The 20,332-nt window shown below is 35.6% G+C and overlaps 1 protein-coding gene across 1 annotated transcript in view; it reads left to right on the forward strand.

Annotated features, from left to right (window-relative positions):
* LOC120779132 overlaps positions 1-20,332 on the forward strand; it is a 201,335-nt gene that overhangs the window by 173,827 nt on the left and 7,176 nt on the right. The window contains exon 6 of the mRNA XM_040111339.1: positions 14,956-15,262. Coding sequence (XP_039967273.1) covers positions 14,956-15,262 — 307 coding nt within the window. The remainder of the gene's footprint in view (positions 1-14,955; positions 15,263-20,332) is intronic.

Consider the following 20,332-nt stretch of genomic DNA (forward strand, 5'->3'; position numbering starts at 1 on the left):
TAACATCGGACCCACAGCAAAAGTAAATTGAAAGGGATAGCAATGTCGCTGAGTGGCTAAAAAACACGGCAGTACAAAAGGACATGGCAAGAACTCAAGAACTGTGGAAAAAGATTTATGCAACCTGGAAGAAAACAAGCAAAGTTGGCTTTGACTTTCTTACAGGCAGACAAGCTCAGCTATATGCGCGCAAATGGCAAGTCATTAAGCTAAGTGCCACCACCAAATCGAGCAAGAGAAATCGCATTGCGACTGCAAGGGGACAAAAGGATTGCAAAAAGTCTGTTTACTTCTGTATGTATAAGTGTGGGTGTGTAAGTGGCCTAGTGTCACGCAATTGCTGCACAATTGATGGAGGCAAATGTCTTTAACTAGCAAAGCGCAGAAATGCTAGCGCGCGGCGAAAAAAGCTGGGTTATGATTAGAGGTAAGAGTGGCAGTGAGTTGACTTCGAAGCGGTGAAAAATGACGTTTGCGCAAACCTATTAATGTTTACAGTTAATTTCTACTTTTTGGTGGCAAATTGGAATTTAATGAAAAAATATCAAAACCTTGTGATACAAAGGGACGATAGATAAAGGAACAAATGTTACATTGTAAAATTTAATGCGATTTTCAAATATTTTGACCCAAAAAACTACAAATCAATGATTTTGAAATAAGTGATAAAATTCTAAAACCCTAAAAATAAACTACAGTGCACATAAAACCTCAGCAATTAACCCAGATTTGCTTCATTTATTGCATAAAGCTGTAGAAAGTTATGAGCTGCGCCTGTATGTAGGCAATGCATACGCAGAAACTCCCAAAAAAAATATAATACGCATAGGAAGTTACAAATTGTTGTTGCACTAACAAACTGACAATAATATACAACAACAATAACCAGTGAGTACGCAAATAAAACAACAAAAACAAGTCGAGCAAATTACAAATCACTTACGAAAAAACTACGCTGCAAAGAGAAATGTTGCAGAAATCCTTGCAACGAAATGTAAAAGAAAACAAATAAAACTACAAACTTTGTTGCATATGTACAAGCAGTGCCACAGCGATATTTATACTTATGTGTGTGTGTGTGTGTTAGAAGCTTTTCTTTTCCAAGTACACACTCATGTGAGTATTTGCACTTAAGAAGGCGCTGAACCGGCAGGACTATGATGACGACAACGACGCCGGCGTCTAAGTAGAAATTTGATGAAGCACGGCGGGCAGCGCAAGAAGAAGAGCGCGCTCGGCGACTTCATTGATTTGGCACGTATTCAATGAACCGTTTATAAAAAGTACATAAACAACCGAAGCTGTTGTGATACAGTTATGATGGCGAAATACGGTGGAAAAGTGCTGTGTGGCGGTCAACGACAAAATGTGTCTCTTGCTGTCGAATCGCTAGACAGTTTGTAATAATTTCTATTGCATGCTTTATATTCTATATATATTTTTTCGTCGAACTTTCTTGGTGTTCATTAACCATGACCAAAATCATAACAGTTCTTTATGCATATTCTGTCAGCATATTTTTGAAATACGATGAAAAATTTCTCAAAAAAGCCTTTAAGGAATATGATTTCATAACTAATATAAAAAATTGTATTTTTATTGAATACAGGAACTCAAATGTTTATTATTTTAAATAAAATTAAATATTTATAAGTTTTACAAAAATATCTTCATTTTTTTTAAACTATTTTGATCTATATTTTTAATTGTGAAAGCAGAAAAGTCAAAAAATAAGTTAACATAACCCATAAAAGCCACCGAAAAGTAGACACAGTCAGCATTTAAACACCAATGTCTTAAAGTTAGGGACAGAAGCCTATTCTTAAGTTAAACTTCAGAATCTTACCAGCTCAAACTCTTGACAGACTTACCTCGAAAAATTATGCAACTTTTAAGCAGACAGGCATTTGCATACTTTTTGGCGCACCAACTTGTACTAGATTATGTGACATAATTATTTATTTATATCTTTATCTGTCGACTTCGTCACGCACAGCTGTCTAAATTCGTGCTAGTTCCTCATATTCTAAATATTTGTATGTTTTTTATGCTGCTGGCTAAAGACCCAACAAGAAAGTTTCAATTTTATTTGACTTTTGAGATTTTTTAAAATATCATTAAAACAAAATTAACGTGGAATACTTTTGCTTTAAGATTTGTACATTGTTGTACCGCTATTAATGTGTTTCATGATACTCATCCTAAATGTAGGCAACTGTTTATTTGATGTCTCAGTACAGTACTCTCTAAAACGTTGGAAAATTATATCAGGCTAATCGATTCTATACAGAAACACTTAATTTGCGATAAACAATAAATTTTCACAAAAGTGAAGTCTACTTTAAAGCGTTAATCTCAATACTATAGCATTTGCGTAGTTTAAAAATGAGTTAGCTACTTTATGGATCACAAATTTGCTTATTTGGTATTTACTGAAACAAATTTTTAAAACCTCAAATCACTATATGTATACATTGTAGCTGTATTGGTAGCTTCAGAAGATTCTTCTAATTTATTTGAAATCAAAATTACCTACGTCAACACTTGATATAGGCCTTTTCTTCCCGCATGGCATCTTTCATATATATAAAAATTTAGTTTGATGTACTTTAATACACACAGCCGTGGGCTCCGGCGCTTTTCGCACCTCAACATTTCTTGTAATTAAGATGTGCCAGGCGAGTGTAGCAATGACACCAATGCAAACATGCGAAATTATGCAAATGCGTACACGTATTTATATACACACACAACTACATTCATATGTATATGAGAGTTTGCTTATACTTTTCCTCACACTCACAGCTTTCTTCTGCAATAAAAGTAACGCCGTGGTACTCGCTTGCTGCCGCCACTGCTTTACGCTTAATGAATTCTCATACGTGATGCAGACAGGCGAGCTGACAGTCTGGCAAACAGGTTGATGCTTTCCATCTTACCCACATTATTTACATACATATGTTTTCATTTGCATAAATGTATTTCTTGCACTTGTCGCTTGAAAAATTTCTACTTTACACAGTTTGCTCTACTTTTCACTGATTTTTTCCGGGGATTTAAGCTCAGAACTTAAGTTATTTTATAGTTTAAAGTGTAGGCACTTTCTCCTTCATTTAGACCGTGGCTTCTAAAGCTTTGTCATACTGAGGCTGAAACTGCACACCAATCTTACCTTCGGCGAACCAAAAAACATGGTCGAAACTCATGTTAGATCGTCTCGATAAATTTGTGGTGGGCTGAAAGCGCTTATCGATCTGTAGGAGTTGAATGGTCCATATACTCCATTTTTAGAAGTTTATCGGTACAACAATGCACCGGCGTTCTATGCTGCCCAAGTGAGATTCCTCATTCGATAAGCCTTATAAGCTTTGGCAAAATTACATTTTTTATTCAACACTGAAAAAAGCTTACCTCCAACTTCGCGATACCATTTTTGTCACACGATTTGTTATTTGTGTCAAAATAGACCTCAGTTTCGGCGATCACCTGTTCATTCGACAAAAGTTTCTCACCAGCACTTATTCTTTTGAGAACTGAGGACTGAAAATACTCGCTGGGCGCCAGATCTGGAGAATGCGGTGAGTACAAAAGCAATTTGAAGCCCTATTCATGGATTTCACTTTCACTGGTTTGAGACACGGTGCATCGTCTTGGTGAAACAGCATTTTATTTTTCTAAAAAGACGATCGTTTTTCGGCAATTTTATTTTTCAAACGGTCTAATAACGCTATAGTCGCTGTCGATGGCTTTTCTATTTTCAAGGTATGCAATTATTCCATGCACATCCCAAAATACAGACGCCATAACTACGGCCACTGGCTGTAGCGTTTTTCTGCGCTTTGGAGCGAAATCATCGTGTGATGGAGCTGTGTCTCATCCATTTTCACATATCGACGCAAACGCTCGGGTTTATTACGCGTGAAAATTTCAAAACACTACTCCGATTCATCAACTCACTTTCTTCAAAAGTGAGGTTGCACAGAACTTTCTCATACCCAAATATTCACTCACAATATATCCAATACATTCATTTGTTATCTTTGCACTCTCAGTTCGTTAAAGGAGCTTTACTTTACAGGCATCCGAAATTATTTTGGAGAGCTTGTTGATGTTTTCGGCGGTCACAGCGTCTTTAGGTCGTCTAGTTTCTTTATCGTCCTCGGAGCTCAGTTCGCCTCGTTCTAACTTAGCATAGCAATCCAGTGTCCAAAAACTCTTCAACAAGCCAAGTTTTTGCTTTAACTGTATTTTTCACCTCAAAAATCAATATTTTATTAACACACGAAATTCCTTTTCATCCATTTTTTTCAATGTAACAGAAGTCACTTCACTCAATATGATATAATTCATCAAGTAATGATCCATTAATTGTCAATTTTATATACGCACCTTATGAAGGTTAGGGCAAATAAAAAATCGTATGGATATCTAGTAGCGTCAGCTATGTATCAGGCCGGATACTAATAGGTTAAAATAATTCTCATTTTATAGGACTGAGCAATGCAGTTCTAAGAAGTTTTGTAGATAGATTACTTGCATTTCATAAAGTGGAGCTATTTTGCTTGAGAACGTGCTTTTCGAAAACGAAATGAAACAGTCAAAGTTTAATTTTTTTATTTGTAGAGTCGGCATAAGCAGGCATGTGTCCAGATTTATAAAATATTAGAAAATTAGTTTGAGGTGATCAATAGATGCTTGTAAAATCAACACGATTGTAAAAACACAAAAGAAAAAGCAATTATACAGCCGATTATCACTTACTCTGGCTTTCGTTAATACTCTCCGTTATTATTTTTCCGGTTTGAAGAGATTTTTTTTTTTGTTTTTTGAAAATTGTATTTGTTAGCATATTATTTTTGTACAATTTTCACTTAAATATTTTTCTTATCTATTTAATATTATTACCTAAGGGCTATGAATCTTAAAAACTGTATATACTCTTTGCTTTATGAAGAAGAGAGCATTCCCCGCAGGTTAGATTATTAGTCCCTCTAACATGGTTGAATTTGTTGCAGCAGTAAATATTTGCAATGTACGATTCACCAATTCCCTGCTCGCAATCAATAATTTTAGGAAATTAAATAAAATAGTATAATTTATAAAATCATTTCAAAACTTTCACAAATGTACAAAAATATTTTGTGGTAATAATATATATATTTTTTAATTACCTATGATACCCTTTTTCCACCAAGAACTTCACCACTACACCTACTATTTGTATATTTCTCGAAAGCGTATAGAAACTTGACCGCATTTCCCACTAAATGACGGTCATTAAGGTGCCGCCAGCATTGTTGCACTTCACGGGTGCAAGCGCGCACGGCACCACACATTCTTTATGTACCGTTGTTGCAAGCGGCCACATTAGCTATCAGCTGCCTGGAGACTTCTTGTGGTCGTTGCGGTTTCTCTGTAACGCTGAGCCATTCGCAGTTCGCTTTCCTTGACCTCAATTGCGATTGCGCAACGAATGTAACCACTTAACATCGTTATTCTAAGCATTTGTTTTTATATGTTTATGCACAGGCGCCCATAAACACACACGCACAGCCACACACACACACATGTGCATTTTGTATGCCTTTTAGAGAATAATTAGCACTTTAATGAGACTTTTTAGCTTTTGTGGCATGAAGAAGTAAAAAAAAACTAAAAATAAAAGTGTAAATGCTCGCAAGTGCTCACAGCGAAAACGCAAAAACGCATGTACCGTTATTTATAAAAAGTAATGCTAGTTGCAATTTGAAAAGCGAAAGCGTACTTAAGAAGATTACTTCAAGTGGTTTTTAACCCTTACAAATGTAAGCGCGCATTGAGTGTGCTGCTTTCGAGTTTTGAAAAAGATATTTAATGTTTTTGCAGAATTTTAAAGTGCCATCAAACGAATTTATTTCGACTCTTCAACTTATTTCCAATTTGTTTTTGGCTACCAGCCATTTGTTACCGCTATAATTTCGAAATAGTTTCAAGTGTTCACATGTTTCAGCTCATAAAATGACGGAAATTACGGTTTTCTATACAAAAAGGGAGTTATTTGTTTATGCTTTATTGGAACTTTGTGCTTTTTTTGCTTTCGTTTACAGCTAGTGTTCGAACACAAGTTAATAAAGCTTTTTTATAAATGCGCCTGCATGTAGGCAACATTTTTGTCGGTCTTTATTGTTTGAAAGAGTTAGGCGGCCACATGGTTATTAAACAACTGGCTTTTAAAATTACTTTTTGAATATTAGTATTTTTGTTAAAATTTTAATTAATTTAAATTTAATTACAGCTAAAATATTACACATATTTCCAAAATTTATTTTTTTTATCTTAAAATAAATTAATCTTCTATAGAATGGAAACCATTTCTTCTGGTTGAATTGTGACAACACAAATACTATCTTCCTGGTCTTTCAGTAGGTGGCTGAGCAAACCGTCTTCAGCCGAACAGAACAACAATCAGCAAGAAGCGACTACTTAGTATGTGGACTATGTCCTTTAACAACCAGTGGTATGGTGTTCTAATGTACATTATTTAAAGTAGTATTCCCGAAACATTTTATTGTGACACGATTTGGTAGGTGTCTTTAAAACTCAAGAGTTCTGTGTATGAAAATATGTCGACCGAATTTTTATTCCATAGATGGCGCTAAGATTGATTTGTTTCAAAAGCTCATTTTTTATGACCTGTTTGTATGAGAGTATAAAATACTATATTCCTTTTGGACAAGTCTTTACCAATGTCTCATATTTGTAATGAAAAAAATAAATATATCTTGATTAAGAAGTTACATGGGTTTACGGGTTTCAAAACGTCGATTTTTTATAATTAACATGCTAAATTTAGTAACACATCTAGAATAGTGTAAAAAAAAAGTTTCGAGTTGATGGAAGTAATAGATTCGGAGATACAGCCTTGAGTTGAAAGTCTAATAAAATATTCAAATTTTTATATACGAAAAAAAAATTTTGAAAAACGCTGTTTTTTATCTGAGGAAACCCAGATATCCTCTTAATAAATTTTTTTCTCTAACAATATCGAAAACAACTTTAAAAACTGAAGCTTTAGTATAAATAATATACATATCAATAGTATTATTTTTCAAGGCAAAATCTTTGTAACCGGTCTTAACGTCGAGAATAGTTTTCAAAAAAAGTTATCAACACAATATTAAACTGCCTCAGAGTGTAAGGAAAGTGACATTCAGTCACCAATTTTTGGTAATTTTAACATTTTTTTTTTCAATTTTCCATATCGTAAAACTACATACATATGTAAGTATAGTTAACAAGAAACGCCTCACAACCCCTACTGTGGAAACATTCCACTTTCCCACACATGCAACAGCATGTGGCACCATCGCCGAGCAAATGAAACAATTGATTTCAAAGGAAAAGTAAAAAAAAGTGAACAAAATGGAAATTCCAATGAACGACAAATAACCGCAAGTCATGCGAAAAAAGTGTTTGAAGAAAGGGAATGGCAAATGCAATAAGGTTTCAGTGGAAAACAAAAGCAACATTGTAATAAACGCAGCACAGCAGGAAATTCGCACGCGCACCGCCACAACATTCCGTGGCCGGCGGAGAAGAGGTGTGTCGCTTGAGCAACCATGTTTTCGCCTGTCACCGTGTCAGTTCGGTTGTTTTGTCGCGCCACAGCGGCGCACACACACACAACGCTATAACGCTGCAGGTGTTAACAGTAAGGTTTCCTCTCTAATTTTTTCTCAAATCCCCCACAGCCACACATATGTGTGGGCGCGTGTGTTACCGCTACACTTCATATGCAGAAGTGCTGCAATATAAGCAAAAAGGATAAAGATGAAAAAATAGAAACGAGCGAAGAAGCAGCGGAAAAACGGTGTATTTGCATACAAAGCTCGTGACGGAAGCTGAAAATCTGCTGGCGCATTTGGAGAAATAATAAAACTCTATTTGCGGTATTGGAAGCGGATATTTAGTTTCTCTTATTTTCTCGGTAGGCTTAGACTTCCTCGCATAGCAAGGCTTTTTTCGCTTCACTTGCTCGCAGGTTTACGGTAAGTGCTTTTAGGTTGCGTAGTTTTTTTTGTTGTAGTTTTGCTCATATTGGATTTTTGTTATTTACGCCGCAAAGGAAATGCCGCAGAGGTGTATTACAAATGATTTGGTAGAAAAAATAAAAATTTGTTATGTAGAAAGCTTTGGAAAATAGTATTGGATTTTCGCTGGGTACACAAATCTTTTCGTTAAAGGAGAGTATTATTGCGGATCGTTGTGCGAGTGGAAAGGTAATAGCAGCACTGTAAACAAGCAAAATCCAAATATTTTCTCTTAAAAGTTTGAAATTCGTCTTATTGAGAATTTGGTCATAATATACATTTTTCTCATATTTTGTTGGGACGAAAAGTTGTTGGTCGGAAGGAATGCACCACAGCTTGATAATCGATGAAAATTGTTAACATAACATTTATTTTTGACTTGCTCTGACGTGGCGTTTTCGGCTTCGGCTCACCTTTGCTACGATATTCGACTGATTGATCGTCTGTCTCTGGGTCGTCATCATGGAACCAAGGCTCATTGTTAATAATAATACGATTCATTGCATCCTGGCAGTCGGAAAACATTGTTTCATAGACGTTATCACGACCCTGGTTTTCGAAAAAATTTTGTGATTTTGAAACCAACTTTCACTTTCCTCAGACCCAAATGATCGTTTAAAATTCACTGATCACTCCAAGACATATTGTTTTTAACTGCCTGATATTTGAGTAAACTGTGGTACAAAGTGAAAAAATATAATATTTATTATTAGGTTAGTCTGGTAGGCCATTGAGCCACGCACAGCCCGGTTTTGGTCTTTTTCAATAGGAGATGGAGTTCGGGTACTAGATTCATGAAGAGTAGGAGTTCTTCAGGATCCCTGTGCTTCAACAGACTCTGCGGCTTCACAATCAATACCTCTTTCAGTGTATCATTCCGTGGAGACCCCAGATGCTTTCAGCGTAGTCTTTTTACTGCACAAGAGTTGCATCTCTGTTTGCTTGGTGTCTTTCTCTAAACATTTCAAGCTGTTGACAAAGCTCACCCATCAAAGAATTGAGACAACAAATTTTTTGTAGAAAGCTATAACAAGAAATGTTAAAAATAATAATTTGGTTGCAGATATGGAAACGCTTTGTTATCAGACCCAAAAAAGTCTCTCATAAAATTATTGGTTTCATAGTGTATAAGGAAGTATAACAAGTGTTAGTTTGAAAGTATTTATTCTTCTAAACTTATTCTAAATGTATAAATGAAAAGAACAGAACTGTGTGGATATCGACTCCATTCATAAGCCCTCTGTTTGGATATATCTCCTTCACAAGAAAACTTCGGAGATCATGCAATGTATATACAATATATAAATGATCAGCTTGGCGAGCTAACTCGATTCATTTGCTTTTGTCCCTGTTTTTGAGTTATTGGTTCCAAATTTTATATGCTTCGTTTCCTTTTCTAACTGCCATACAAAATTGCAGATAAAAATTTAAATAAAATTCTTCATAATAGATCTAATTTCCTTATTGAGTATGATGGTGAGGATTTGATGGAGAAGTACACTATCTGGAATTTCTATCAGATCCAGTTTTAGGTCTCCTGAATACAACTCCGTTTTCAAAGCGAAGGTGGCAGCTATTAAAGTAGACCTCGAAATGTGTACTGCTCCAAAGCGCAGCCTCCACCACGAAGGTAACTATCCACACCTATAGTAGGGCAGTGATATTAGCCTTAATTCGCTGGCTGTGCTCTCAAGACTAGTATAAGGACGCTTAGGCTCCTTACCTCATCCAGTTATTTTATGACTACCTTTGTTGGAGTGCTTGTCCATAGCGATATTACAGGAAACTGTAAGATTGATGTGCTTGCTAGGCTGCACAGGTACTTCAGTCTCAGTAACTGCAGAATAGTAACTGATAGGGACTCGGTTAACGTCTTTTGGTTCACTGCTAGACTGTGGGGCCTCAGACCTTATATCAAAACCACCGACTTGAAAACACTAGACTGCAAAACACTGGTTGTTTACATTTTCAGATGAATGTTCCATAACCATTATAAGACAACGGGTAGAGTTTCACCGAAAAACATTCGAAATTAGAACAAGACATTTATTTTAAACATAAAGTTACTACAAAAACCAGTTAACCCAGAATCATAAATGTGAAAACTTCACCAATCAAATCTCAAGCCACACTTTATGTTTAGCGCTTGCTACGAAGCAGCCATCACATTTGAACGCAACTTGCAACCATTTGTGCGGAAATAAAAATTGTGATATGTGTTGACAGCGGACGCAGCAGTTGATTGGACGGACGCATTAAATAAAGTGAAAATCTGAAAAAGGGAAAAAACTCAAATAATATACTATGTATATACAGCTGACTGTTAAGATGAAGTTTATATGTACGTAAGTGCTATATAACCAGTTATTTATGTTGCAAGTGCAGGCATGCGTGCGCTCACTGCATCGACTTGAGGTTAAACCCGAGACCGCGTCTGTCACCACAAGCAAAGCAGGAGACCCAAGCGAAAGCCAGCTAAACTCAACCGCACTGCAAGCCAAGCAAATCCGGTTTCTTGTCCGCGTGTCACAAGCACACACCAATACACACATAAACAAGCATGCTACCGATGAATGCACCAATGTTGAGCAATTTGGCGTTGTTGTTGCACAACAAACAGCGTGCATGACGAAGTGCATCCGTTCGGACGGCTTTGGACGCCTCGCTGACCGGAAAGCAGTTGCGATATGAATACACAAAGAGGCGTTACTTATATGTGAATGTGTTCGTGTATGCATTTTTTGCTGTTGTTGTTACATTTTTGGCACGGTAAGAGTTGCCAAAACGTCAATGCACTTAAAAAGTCAGAAACGAAAGTAAAAAACTCAAAAATATAAACTCGTGTTTTTGTATATAAAAGGGTTACTTCAAAAAAAAACAAAACCCACTGCGTTACTTGCAACAACGCTGACAACCATCTACAATGTTGTTCGGCGAAAATGTGCTTATTGCTCGTTGGTTTGTTGTTTGGTCGCCTGGTTGCCCACATTCACACACAATCGCCACTCTTACTACACGACCACACACACACACGGCGACACATGTTGACACGCGTGCTCTCACGCTGACCAGGCTCTGCTGCAGTTACTCGCCCATCGCCGTAATAACTATCAGACAAATTGCAATTGGTATACACTTCGCTCCACGCCACACATCCCATTTCGGTTACCAATTTTCTTTGTTGTTATTTTTCCATTTCTTCGCTTGTAATTTTTTAAATTTTTATAAACATAGCGGTTATGGCAGGCGCATGTGCGTTTTATCGTAAATGCTCTTGTTTGTCTTGTCCTACAACGCGTATCGGCGGTGCGCCGTTGCGTATGAGTGACCAAAAACGGCTGGCTTGGTTATTATGGTTGGAGTGGTTTGTTATTGCTAGTAACGCGAAACATTAAAGGATATGAGCGAAAACAGTCAGTAGCGCAAATATGATATATCTGTTTTTACCGTTGTCCTATAATATATATGGAGGTATTGAAATTTATCTAAAAAATACTAGTTTATAATAGACAAATAAATAAAGAAATTTAAAAACCAGTCCGATTTTTATAATCTAAAATATTTTATAAAAACAAATTATTTGAAATTTGAAAGACGGAATTGCTGTCTTACCAATCACTATTTTTATTTTTTCTGGAACTTCGTCCTTTAGTGCTTTTATGGTGGTGTCCGATACTCACATAGCTGCTGAAGACCACTTTCTTTTAAAGTCTTGAAGGTCTTTGGTCACTTTTTTTGTTTACTTCATCTCTCTTTTTACTAAAGTCCAGTATCTCTCAACCGTCCTTAGTTTTGAACAATTACGTGGATTCGCTTCTCTAGATGCTAAAATCACTCCACTCCGTTGGAAACACTCTAAGGCAGTTTTGCTATAGTGACATGAAGCAAGGTCAGGCCAAAACAAGAAAAAACGATAACTTCGGCTGCACCGAAGCTAATATACCCTTCACAGGTGCATTTCTTTTAGTAACTATGTGTTTAAGTAAATCTAAAGACATAACCCGGCAGTGGTTTTCATCTAAAGGAAAACATTTTACTAGTTCTTTTTAGCCGGTTTGTTTGCTAGAAACATTAAGGTTATTTAATAAAGAAAATGGATCTTTTCGACCTTTTGTAGGCATTGTTGTCCGACCTGCAAAACTTCTTCAACTATTCTAGCGTTGCATTAGAGAATAAACCACGACGAATTTGCAGAATATATCTCGTTAACTGAAAAAGTCTCCAATGCAAGCATTTGATTCCGATTGTTCGGTTTGTATGGCAGCTATATGCTATAGTGAGCCGATATGAACAGTTTCTTCGGAGATTACATTGTTGCCTTAGAAAATAATCTATACCAAATTTCGTGAATATATCTTGTCAAATGTGGAAGTTTTTCATATAAGAACTTGATTCCGATTTTTCGGTTTGTATGGCAGCTTTGTTTTATAGCGGTCCGATATCGGCAATCCCGACAAATGAGCAGCTTCTTGAAGAGGAAATAACGTTTGCAAAATTTAAAAAGAATATCTTAAAAACTGAGGGACTAGTTCGTATATATACAGACGTTCAGACAGACAGACAGGGCTAAATCGACTCAGCTCAACATACTCATAATTTAAATACTTGTACGAGTATATACTTTATAGCGTCTCCGACGCTTTCTTCTGGGTATTACATATTTCGTGGCAAACTTAATATACCCTGTTCAGGGTACGTAGACACTTCATATTGGCTTGGAAATGGGAACAATATCTTTTGTAAGCATTCCTTCACATACATCACGCTGTTGATTGGATCCGATGTAACGAATGAGCTGCTTCTTTTGCCACAACTGCAAATTGCGTGCCACACAAAATTGTATAAAATTCCTGTCCAGGTAGCTGAGAAAAGTTCACTGAAACGTTGGTCCCGTCATCCATTATGCAGCATCCGAATTTCTTAGCAAAATCTTTAGTCAGCTTCTTAGCTCGTTCTTTTGTGGTTTCGTAACTGACGGCGTTTGTATACGGAACTTTCTTTACCTTGTAAGTCTTCAGCCCAGCCTCATTCTACATCCTACGTACAAAAGATTCTGAGCAGCCAGCCTTCTTTGCCAATCTCCTTCCCGAAATGCTTGGGTCTATCTTGAGAATGGTCACAACCTTCTCACGCCCCTCTTTCTTCTTTGTACCAGAACCTTTCTTCCTTTCAATACGCACATCCTCCTTAAAGCGTTTAATAACGCGAGAAATAGTTTTAGAGTTAGACGTTTGCTTTCTTCGCGTTAAATAAATTTTTATTGACACTAACGGAAGCATAATGTTTGCTGGCTTTTATTTCAGTTTCCAGAATATACTTACAAAAAATTAAGTATCAAAAAAAAAAAAATTAACAACAAGCACCTCAACTGTAGCACACATACATATGTGCGCTCTGAAAAAAAACTTACTGATAGAACGGGATATGAGTCCAGTTCATGATGATAGCCAATTTTTATTGAAAATTAAGTCATTTTGATGTAGACATCTCAAAAACTGCTACATTTTTTACAAAACATATCAAGAAAATTTTGTATAAAATGCAGCAAAATTTAAAAAAAAAATCCCAATGGCAACTACATTTAAAACAAAATGGTATAAAATATGAAATGCAGCTTACAAAATGCTTAAAACAATCAAAAAATTTGACTTCGCTTTAACCGAAGCTATTATACCCTTTCAAAATAAAAAAGATTTCTTACAAAAATTTGATTTTGATGGGTCAGCTTGTATGTCAACGGTATGATAGACTGACTCGATCAGAATAATTTCTAAGGATATTGTATAGTTGCTTTGAACAATATCACATACGAAGCTTCATGAAGATATCTCGTTCGAAATTGGCTGTTTCAACAAATGAGTAGCTTCCTGGAGAGAAAATGAGGTGTCCAAAATCTTAGATTGATATTCCTAAAACTGAGTGAGTATTTCGCATATACAGAGAAAGACGGATATGGCTGACTGATCACAGCTCGACATACTGATGCTACTACTATGGTTATATTTTATAGGGTATCCGACGTTTCTTTCGAGGCAAACTTAGTATACCATTTTCAGGGTATCAAAATACGAAACTATTATTATATATATAAGATCTCAAGGTTTGAACCACTTTTTGCAATCCTTAATTTTAATTATTCAATTCAATTATTTTTCACTTCAATTAACTTCTGCAACCACAATACTTTTTTCTAAAAAAAACTGCATCTTAATATTTAACCTTTTCTTGTTAACTCCTTAACTCCTTCGCTAACTTTAATGAAATTCGCTCTACTCTTATCTCAAGTACTACCTACATTTGTCCCAATAAGCCCGTAAGGTCTATTACTTGCTCACTTTAGGTGCAATATTTTCAAATTAATTAATGTCAACACATTCACGCCGAATGACGTTAATCACGACACAACTATAATTTACAAAGCAAACTGTAAGTGGTCACACGAAGCAAAGAAACAACAAAAAGCAAATACAACAAAATTTACCGCACTTGATGTGCTACATCCGAGTTAATGCTAAAGGCCCGGCTGAGCCGAGTTGAGTATATTTTGCTTAATCGGTACTTTGTCCAGCCAAGATTTGAAGCATACATGTAGGCGCAAACATATATATGTGAAAAACGAACACAAATACAAACACCGATTAACAAGCAGAGTTGCTCATGCACTTACATGACAATTTGTACAGTTGTTTTTGTCTATTTTCGCACACTAGCACAGCAAAAACAACAACTACAAAATACTGTAACTTCATATTAGCTCTTAACTACTACTTGCCATTGCTCCAAACCTTCAACTGCTTAACATTTATGTGTCTGTATTTTTGTTGAACGTATTTCTTTTGTTTTTGTTGTAGCACATTCTACATTATTATTCTTATCCACTTTGCAGGTATCAACGGGCGAAACGCAATACATCAGAACGGTTGACAATTTAATAGCGTCGAGACTGAGCCTGAAACTGCAATTGCATGCAGCACATTTCGTTGCCGGCATTAATACCCAGCACTTGATGAATCACCTGGGCGGCAGTCAGGCGGCTATGGGTGTATCCTATAATACAGGTGTTGGTGGTGGCGCTAGTGGTGTTGGCAATGGCGGTTTGGTTTTGCGTTGCACAGCACAAATTGGTAATTTGTATCAGGAGTACAAGGAAATCGAATTGGGCACACCGCAAAAGGATCCAGTGCCCGCACGAGGTGAGTTTGTCTACCTAAATGCAAACATAAGCATATCTAGTTGTATTAATGCGAAAATATATGTTTGTGTATGTGTGGAGAGGTAAGTTATGTGGCAAGTTTTTCCTGAAGATTCGCTGATTAAGTGTTTAACTTCATTAAATTTACCTTTGGCGGTGAGCTGACATCCAAATGGCAAAACAGCTGTCTTCTTCCGTGAAAATTTTTGCAAAGTCATAAATATCTAAAGTTATTTCCGTTAATAGTTTATTGGTTAATCTAATTGGAATGACTTGAGAAGCTCGATTCATAAAAAATATGCTTATTTGTGAAGCAGTGTTGTTCTTCATTGATAGCAGTGGTCTTATTAATACAGTTTATGAGGGATCAGACTTACCATAGATAGATCTTCTTTATTTTACTCATAGTATACCAGTCAGTTTCAGTAAATACAAATTGTGTATGATAAAATAATATAAGCAATTTACATATTTCTGAAAGAGTGGTGAGGGTTTTTTCGTGGAAATCTACCATGCTTGGTGAGGTGAAATCGTCAAGTTAACGATCGTATCTGTTCTAAAAGGTAGAAGAATTTAATTAAGTAAAGTTGACAGATTGAAGAAAAAGGCTCCGGTGGGTTATTGGTCATCAAAGATATACCATATCTAAATAAATCATGCCTTAGAGGCTTTCATTTATCAATGGACTAATGAACAACTTTAGACACGCAATGTTTTTTTCTCAGTTTATAATCTCAGTATTTCCAAAATTTATTCGTTAACTAACATTTACTAGTTAACTTGAAGGAAACCACCCAATCCAAAAACAATAATCTTATAGAGAAATGGAAAAATTAATCTGAGATTTTTTCCAACAAAGGTAAATTAAATAGCTTCCAACAGTCACTCTTCCTTTTCTGTTGAATAGCAAAGCTTACCATAAGTGATTTATATTTAGAAAAAACAAATGTATGTGTTGGTACGGCAATTAAAAAACCTTCTTGTTGTGATGTGTGCTCTCAACAAAGCATATCTTTATATATATATAGTCAGGCGACTTTGATATAACTTAAGTCTCACAGGGTTTGTTCAAAGATAGAAAACAAAGACTTGGTCTCTTAGTGGTCCTAACAATTTATTTCTTTGCATAAGAAAAGGATCACATTTTATATACACACCCCACCAGCACGGCGTGGTTTTGAGAGGAGACAAGAGAGTGGGGACTTTTTGTTACGATGATATCACAGTGGGCCTTCTAAAGGCCTTGTTGTGTAGTCCTTAGAAAGCCACTCCACTCACGTACGCACCTACGGGTTCATAAAGTATAAAATGGCAAGGCCTTCGCAGAGACAGTTCTAGGCGTAAAAGTGCCATAAAATCTGGAAAATACACAAAAAATAACCTATATATCTTACACATAAATATATACATACGTATGTATATACAATCTTTCCTAAAAAGCTTGTCCTTTGGCAAACGCCTAATAAATTTAATTTTTGCCCTAAACAAACGAAGATTCTAAGAACTATAGGAAACTAAACTCTAATACAAAATTTCTTCTTTCTACAAAAAATATTTTATTGATTTTTTCGATAATATCGTACCGTTGAATGTTATACCCAGTCAAAGCTGTACAACAAATGTACTCATTTATATACACACATACACATATATACATAAGTGTATATTTGAATCTGTATGAGTAAGTTTCTAACAGCACTTTCAAACACATATATTTACATATGGTATGTGTATACCCACCTGTCACACAAAAAGTTTTAATCATAAAATAGTGAAACCCACCAGCGATTCTTTTGTTTCACCACAAGATCAAAGCAGTTTCCCTTCTAAGCCATCATAAGCGTGTGGAAAATAGATTTGCTGTCCCGCTGCGCTGCTTCAAAGCAAAGCTTTTGTTAGGAAATCACAAAAAAACTTGAAAAAATATGGCGTACTGCTTTGTCGCCGCCGGTGAGTAGTTTTTGTGACATTTGACTTTACTTTTATCCCTTTTCCCAGTTGGTGCTGCATATGCTACAGGATTAAGTATTTCGAATATTAGTAAAACAAAGAGACTTTGCATGTAGGCTTTCGAATAATTTTTTAAAACAATGTATCTTCTTCAAAAGTATAAACGCAAAGCCTCTTTGTTATACTTGAGGAAGTTAAATATTAAAAAAAAATTATTAGAAATTGTGACCTTTTAATAAGATAATTTAAGGGGTCAGTGGGTAATATTTTTTCAAAAATTTTTTTTAGTATTTTTTTAATGTTCACAAAACGCCTCACTATCGTCTCTACTAGACTCATAATTTTTATAATTTATTGGCAATATTATGACAACATTTATGTAAAAAAACATGGGGAAAAATTTAAAAAAAAAAACGTTAATTACTTTTTTCATGATTCTAGTAGGGACGATAACCATTCACGTACTTTTTAAGAATAAATTGGGTTTTGTGTTTCAGATGATCCAAACATGAGAAATCGTGTGCGCCAGTGAAAAAACGCATCTCATTCACCCAGCCATTTCTCCGACAGATGTCATCAAAAAATTCCGAAAAAAATTTGTTTATACACTCCACGATATACCTCATGATATATGAAAAAAGTTCTATTTTAGAATAAAAATTTCTATGAAAAAAAAATCTCAAAAAACAGTCCAGATTACCCTACCGACCCCTTAAAGAAATACATTATCTAAAAATTATTTTCACCAAATTCTTTTTAATTTCTCAATTTTACAATTTATGCATAATTAATTTCGTTTTTGAAAATAAATATTTGGGTGCGTCAAAATATTGCATGTTTTTTTCACTTAGTACTCTGCAAAATTGGTTGATAGACACACCGAAGGTCTCTCCAAATATGAATTCATAAGTTTAACGTGCGGTGAACCTTACAGTTTTCTATTTTTTTTATTATCAAAAAAAATCATATCTCGCTTTCAAACTACTTGAAAACATATTTCGTTTCATGGTAGGAAATCAAATGCTCTACAAATTGGTCTCTACCGATGTTTTCGTAAACCTAACCGTCTAATAATAGAAACGGTTGAACGGGATTAGTTTAGGGCAAATTTGTTTTTATTTTCTTTTGAATGTTATAATTTAATAATAAAATTATTTCCTTTTTTACCCACCTAATCTACATAAAATATTATTATTACTCTAGCCCTTTCACTTCATTATTTGAAACTTTTTAAATAGCAGTCTCTTCCAAAACCAACTCTCATTCATTAGGGAGAGCGAAGTAGTCGGTGTCCCATTTGTAGTAAATATCGCCTGCTGAACCCAATTTTATTTATAGCCCTTTGTATTTATTGGCGGTTTCAACTAATTTATAGTCGTACCCTTTACATATTGCTCTCCGGCTATGTTGCTGTTGCTTTTACGGTTTTCATTCTTACTTCAGTGTTACACTTTCGTACTCATTTCAGCTTTTTCCACATTTGAACATTTTGGTAAAACGAATTAATTTAGCTTAAATATTCTTTTGGGCATTTAAATTACGGTTTGCATCGAGCGGAAATGTAAATGCAACTAATTTGGCAATTGTTGTTGCAACAACAAATTATTTTACTTTTTGTTTTTCATATTCCAGCTGATTTGATCTACGAAAAACAGCCAGGTGAAGAGAGTGAAATGAGATAACTGGTGCGTAACTTAGCATCTTTTATTAGATAGGCAGGAAGCATTCTCTCCAACTCGTTTCTTAGTTCTCTCTCTTAAATTAGCAACTCTTGGCCAACCATAATTAACAGGTCAATTTAAAAGTGCTCTGCCTACGAGCAAAACACATTTTTTTGGCGAATTTCTTTTTTTTATTCAACACAGTTCTTTTCATGGGAGAATCATCGATTTAGACCTTAGTTTTGGCGATCAATTCTTCAATCGACAAAAAATTTCTTCCAAGAGAGCATTCTTTTGAGATCTGTAAAAACAAAGTTCTTGACCCAGGAAATATTCGCTGGGAGCCAGATCTGGAGAACACGGTGGATGTGTAGACCATTCAAAGCTCAATTCATGTATTTTTGATATCTTTTTCTCTGACGTGTACATTATTTTGGTGAAACTGCTCTATCTTTCTCTTCAAATGCGGCCGGTTTTCGATGATTTCGTCCTTCAAACTGTGCAATAACACTAAGTAACATTCGCTGTTGGTGGTCCTTTTCAATAAAAATTATGTAATGTGCATCCCAAAATTGATAAACCATAACCTTGTCAGCCAACGATTGCGTTTTTCCACACTTTGGATGAACCCTCTCTCTGCGCAGTTCACTCGGACGACTTTCGATTGGACTACGCAGTGAAATGATGAAGCCATGCCGTTGTGACATATTGAAGCCGACGTAAACATTTGTGTTTATTATGCTTGAAGATCTCCAAGTACTGCTATAAATCATCAACTCGTCTTTGCTTTTGGTTAAAAGTGATCTCGCGCCGAACCTACTTTGCATAGAGCTTCCTCATACCCAAATATTCATTCACAATATATCCAAAACATGCCTGTTATATCTTTGGAGTCTCAGTTCGCTCAAACAGCTACACTTTACGGTCATCCAAATTTATTTTCTGGACTCATTTGATGTTTTCGTCGGTCACAATCTCTTTTCGGCATCCACTGAGTTTACCGTGAACGCTGCGTATTACACGAGCTCTAAATTCAGCATATCAATCGTTGATGGTCCAGTTTTCTAGAGCAATGCCCGGCAACTCAACATCATGTTTTTGCATAAACTGTATTTTTTTTCCTTCAAAGAATAATATTTTATCAACACCCGAAATTCCTTTTTATCCATTGTTTCACTTAAAATGTTATAATTCACGAACTAATGAACCGTCAGCTGTCAAAATTGTAAACGATAAGTAACAAGAAATCGATTATAGTAGCGTCATCCATGAGTCACGTTAAGAATAGCTTCCAAATTTTGTGCAAATTGACTGTCAATTAGGTACTAATTGATGCTTTTTTGCAGCAAATTTCGTTAAAATTAGATGTCAAAGAATTTAAATTTTCTTGATTGCTAATTAGAGTTGCTTTTTGGGCGTAATGTAAATGTGAATGGAAGCTGTCAGGGTAAATATTACAA

Source organism: Bactrocera tryoni, chromosome 1 (genome assembly GCF_016617805.1).
Source record: "Bactrocera tryoni isolate S06 chromosome 1, CSIRO_BtryS06_freeze2, whole genome shotgun sequence".
Lineage (NCBI taxonomy): Eukaryota > Metazoa > Arthropoda > Insecta > Diptera > Tephritidae > Bactrocera > Bactrocera tryoni.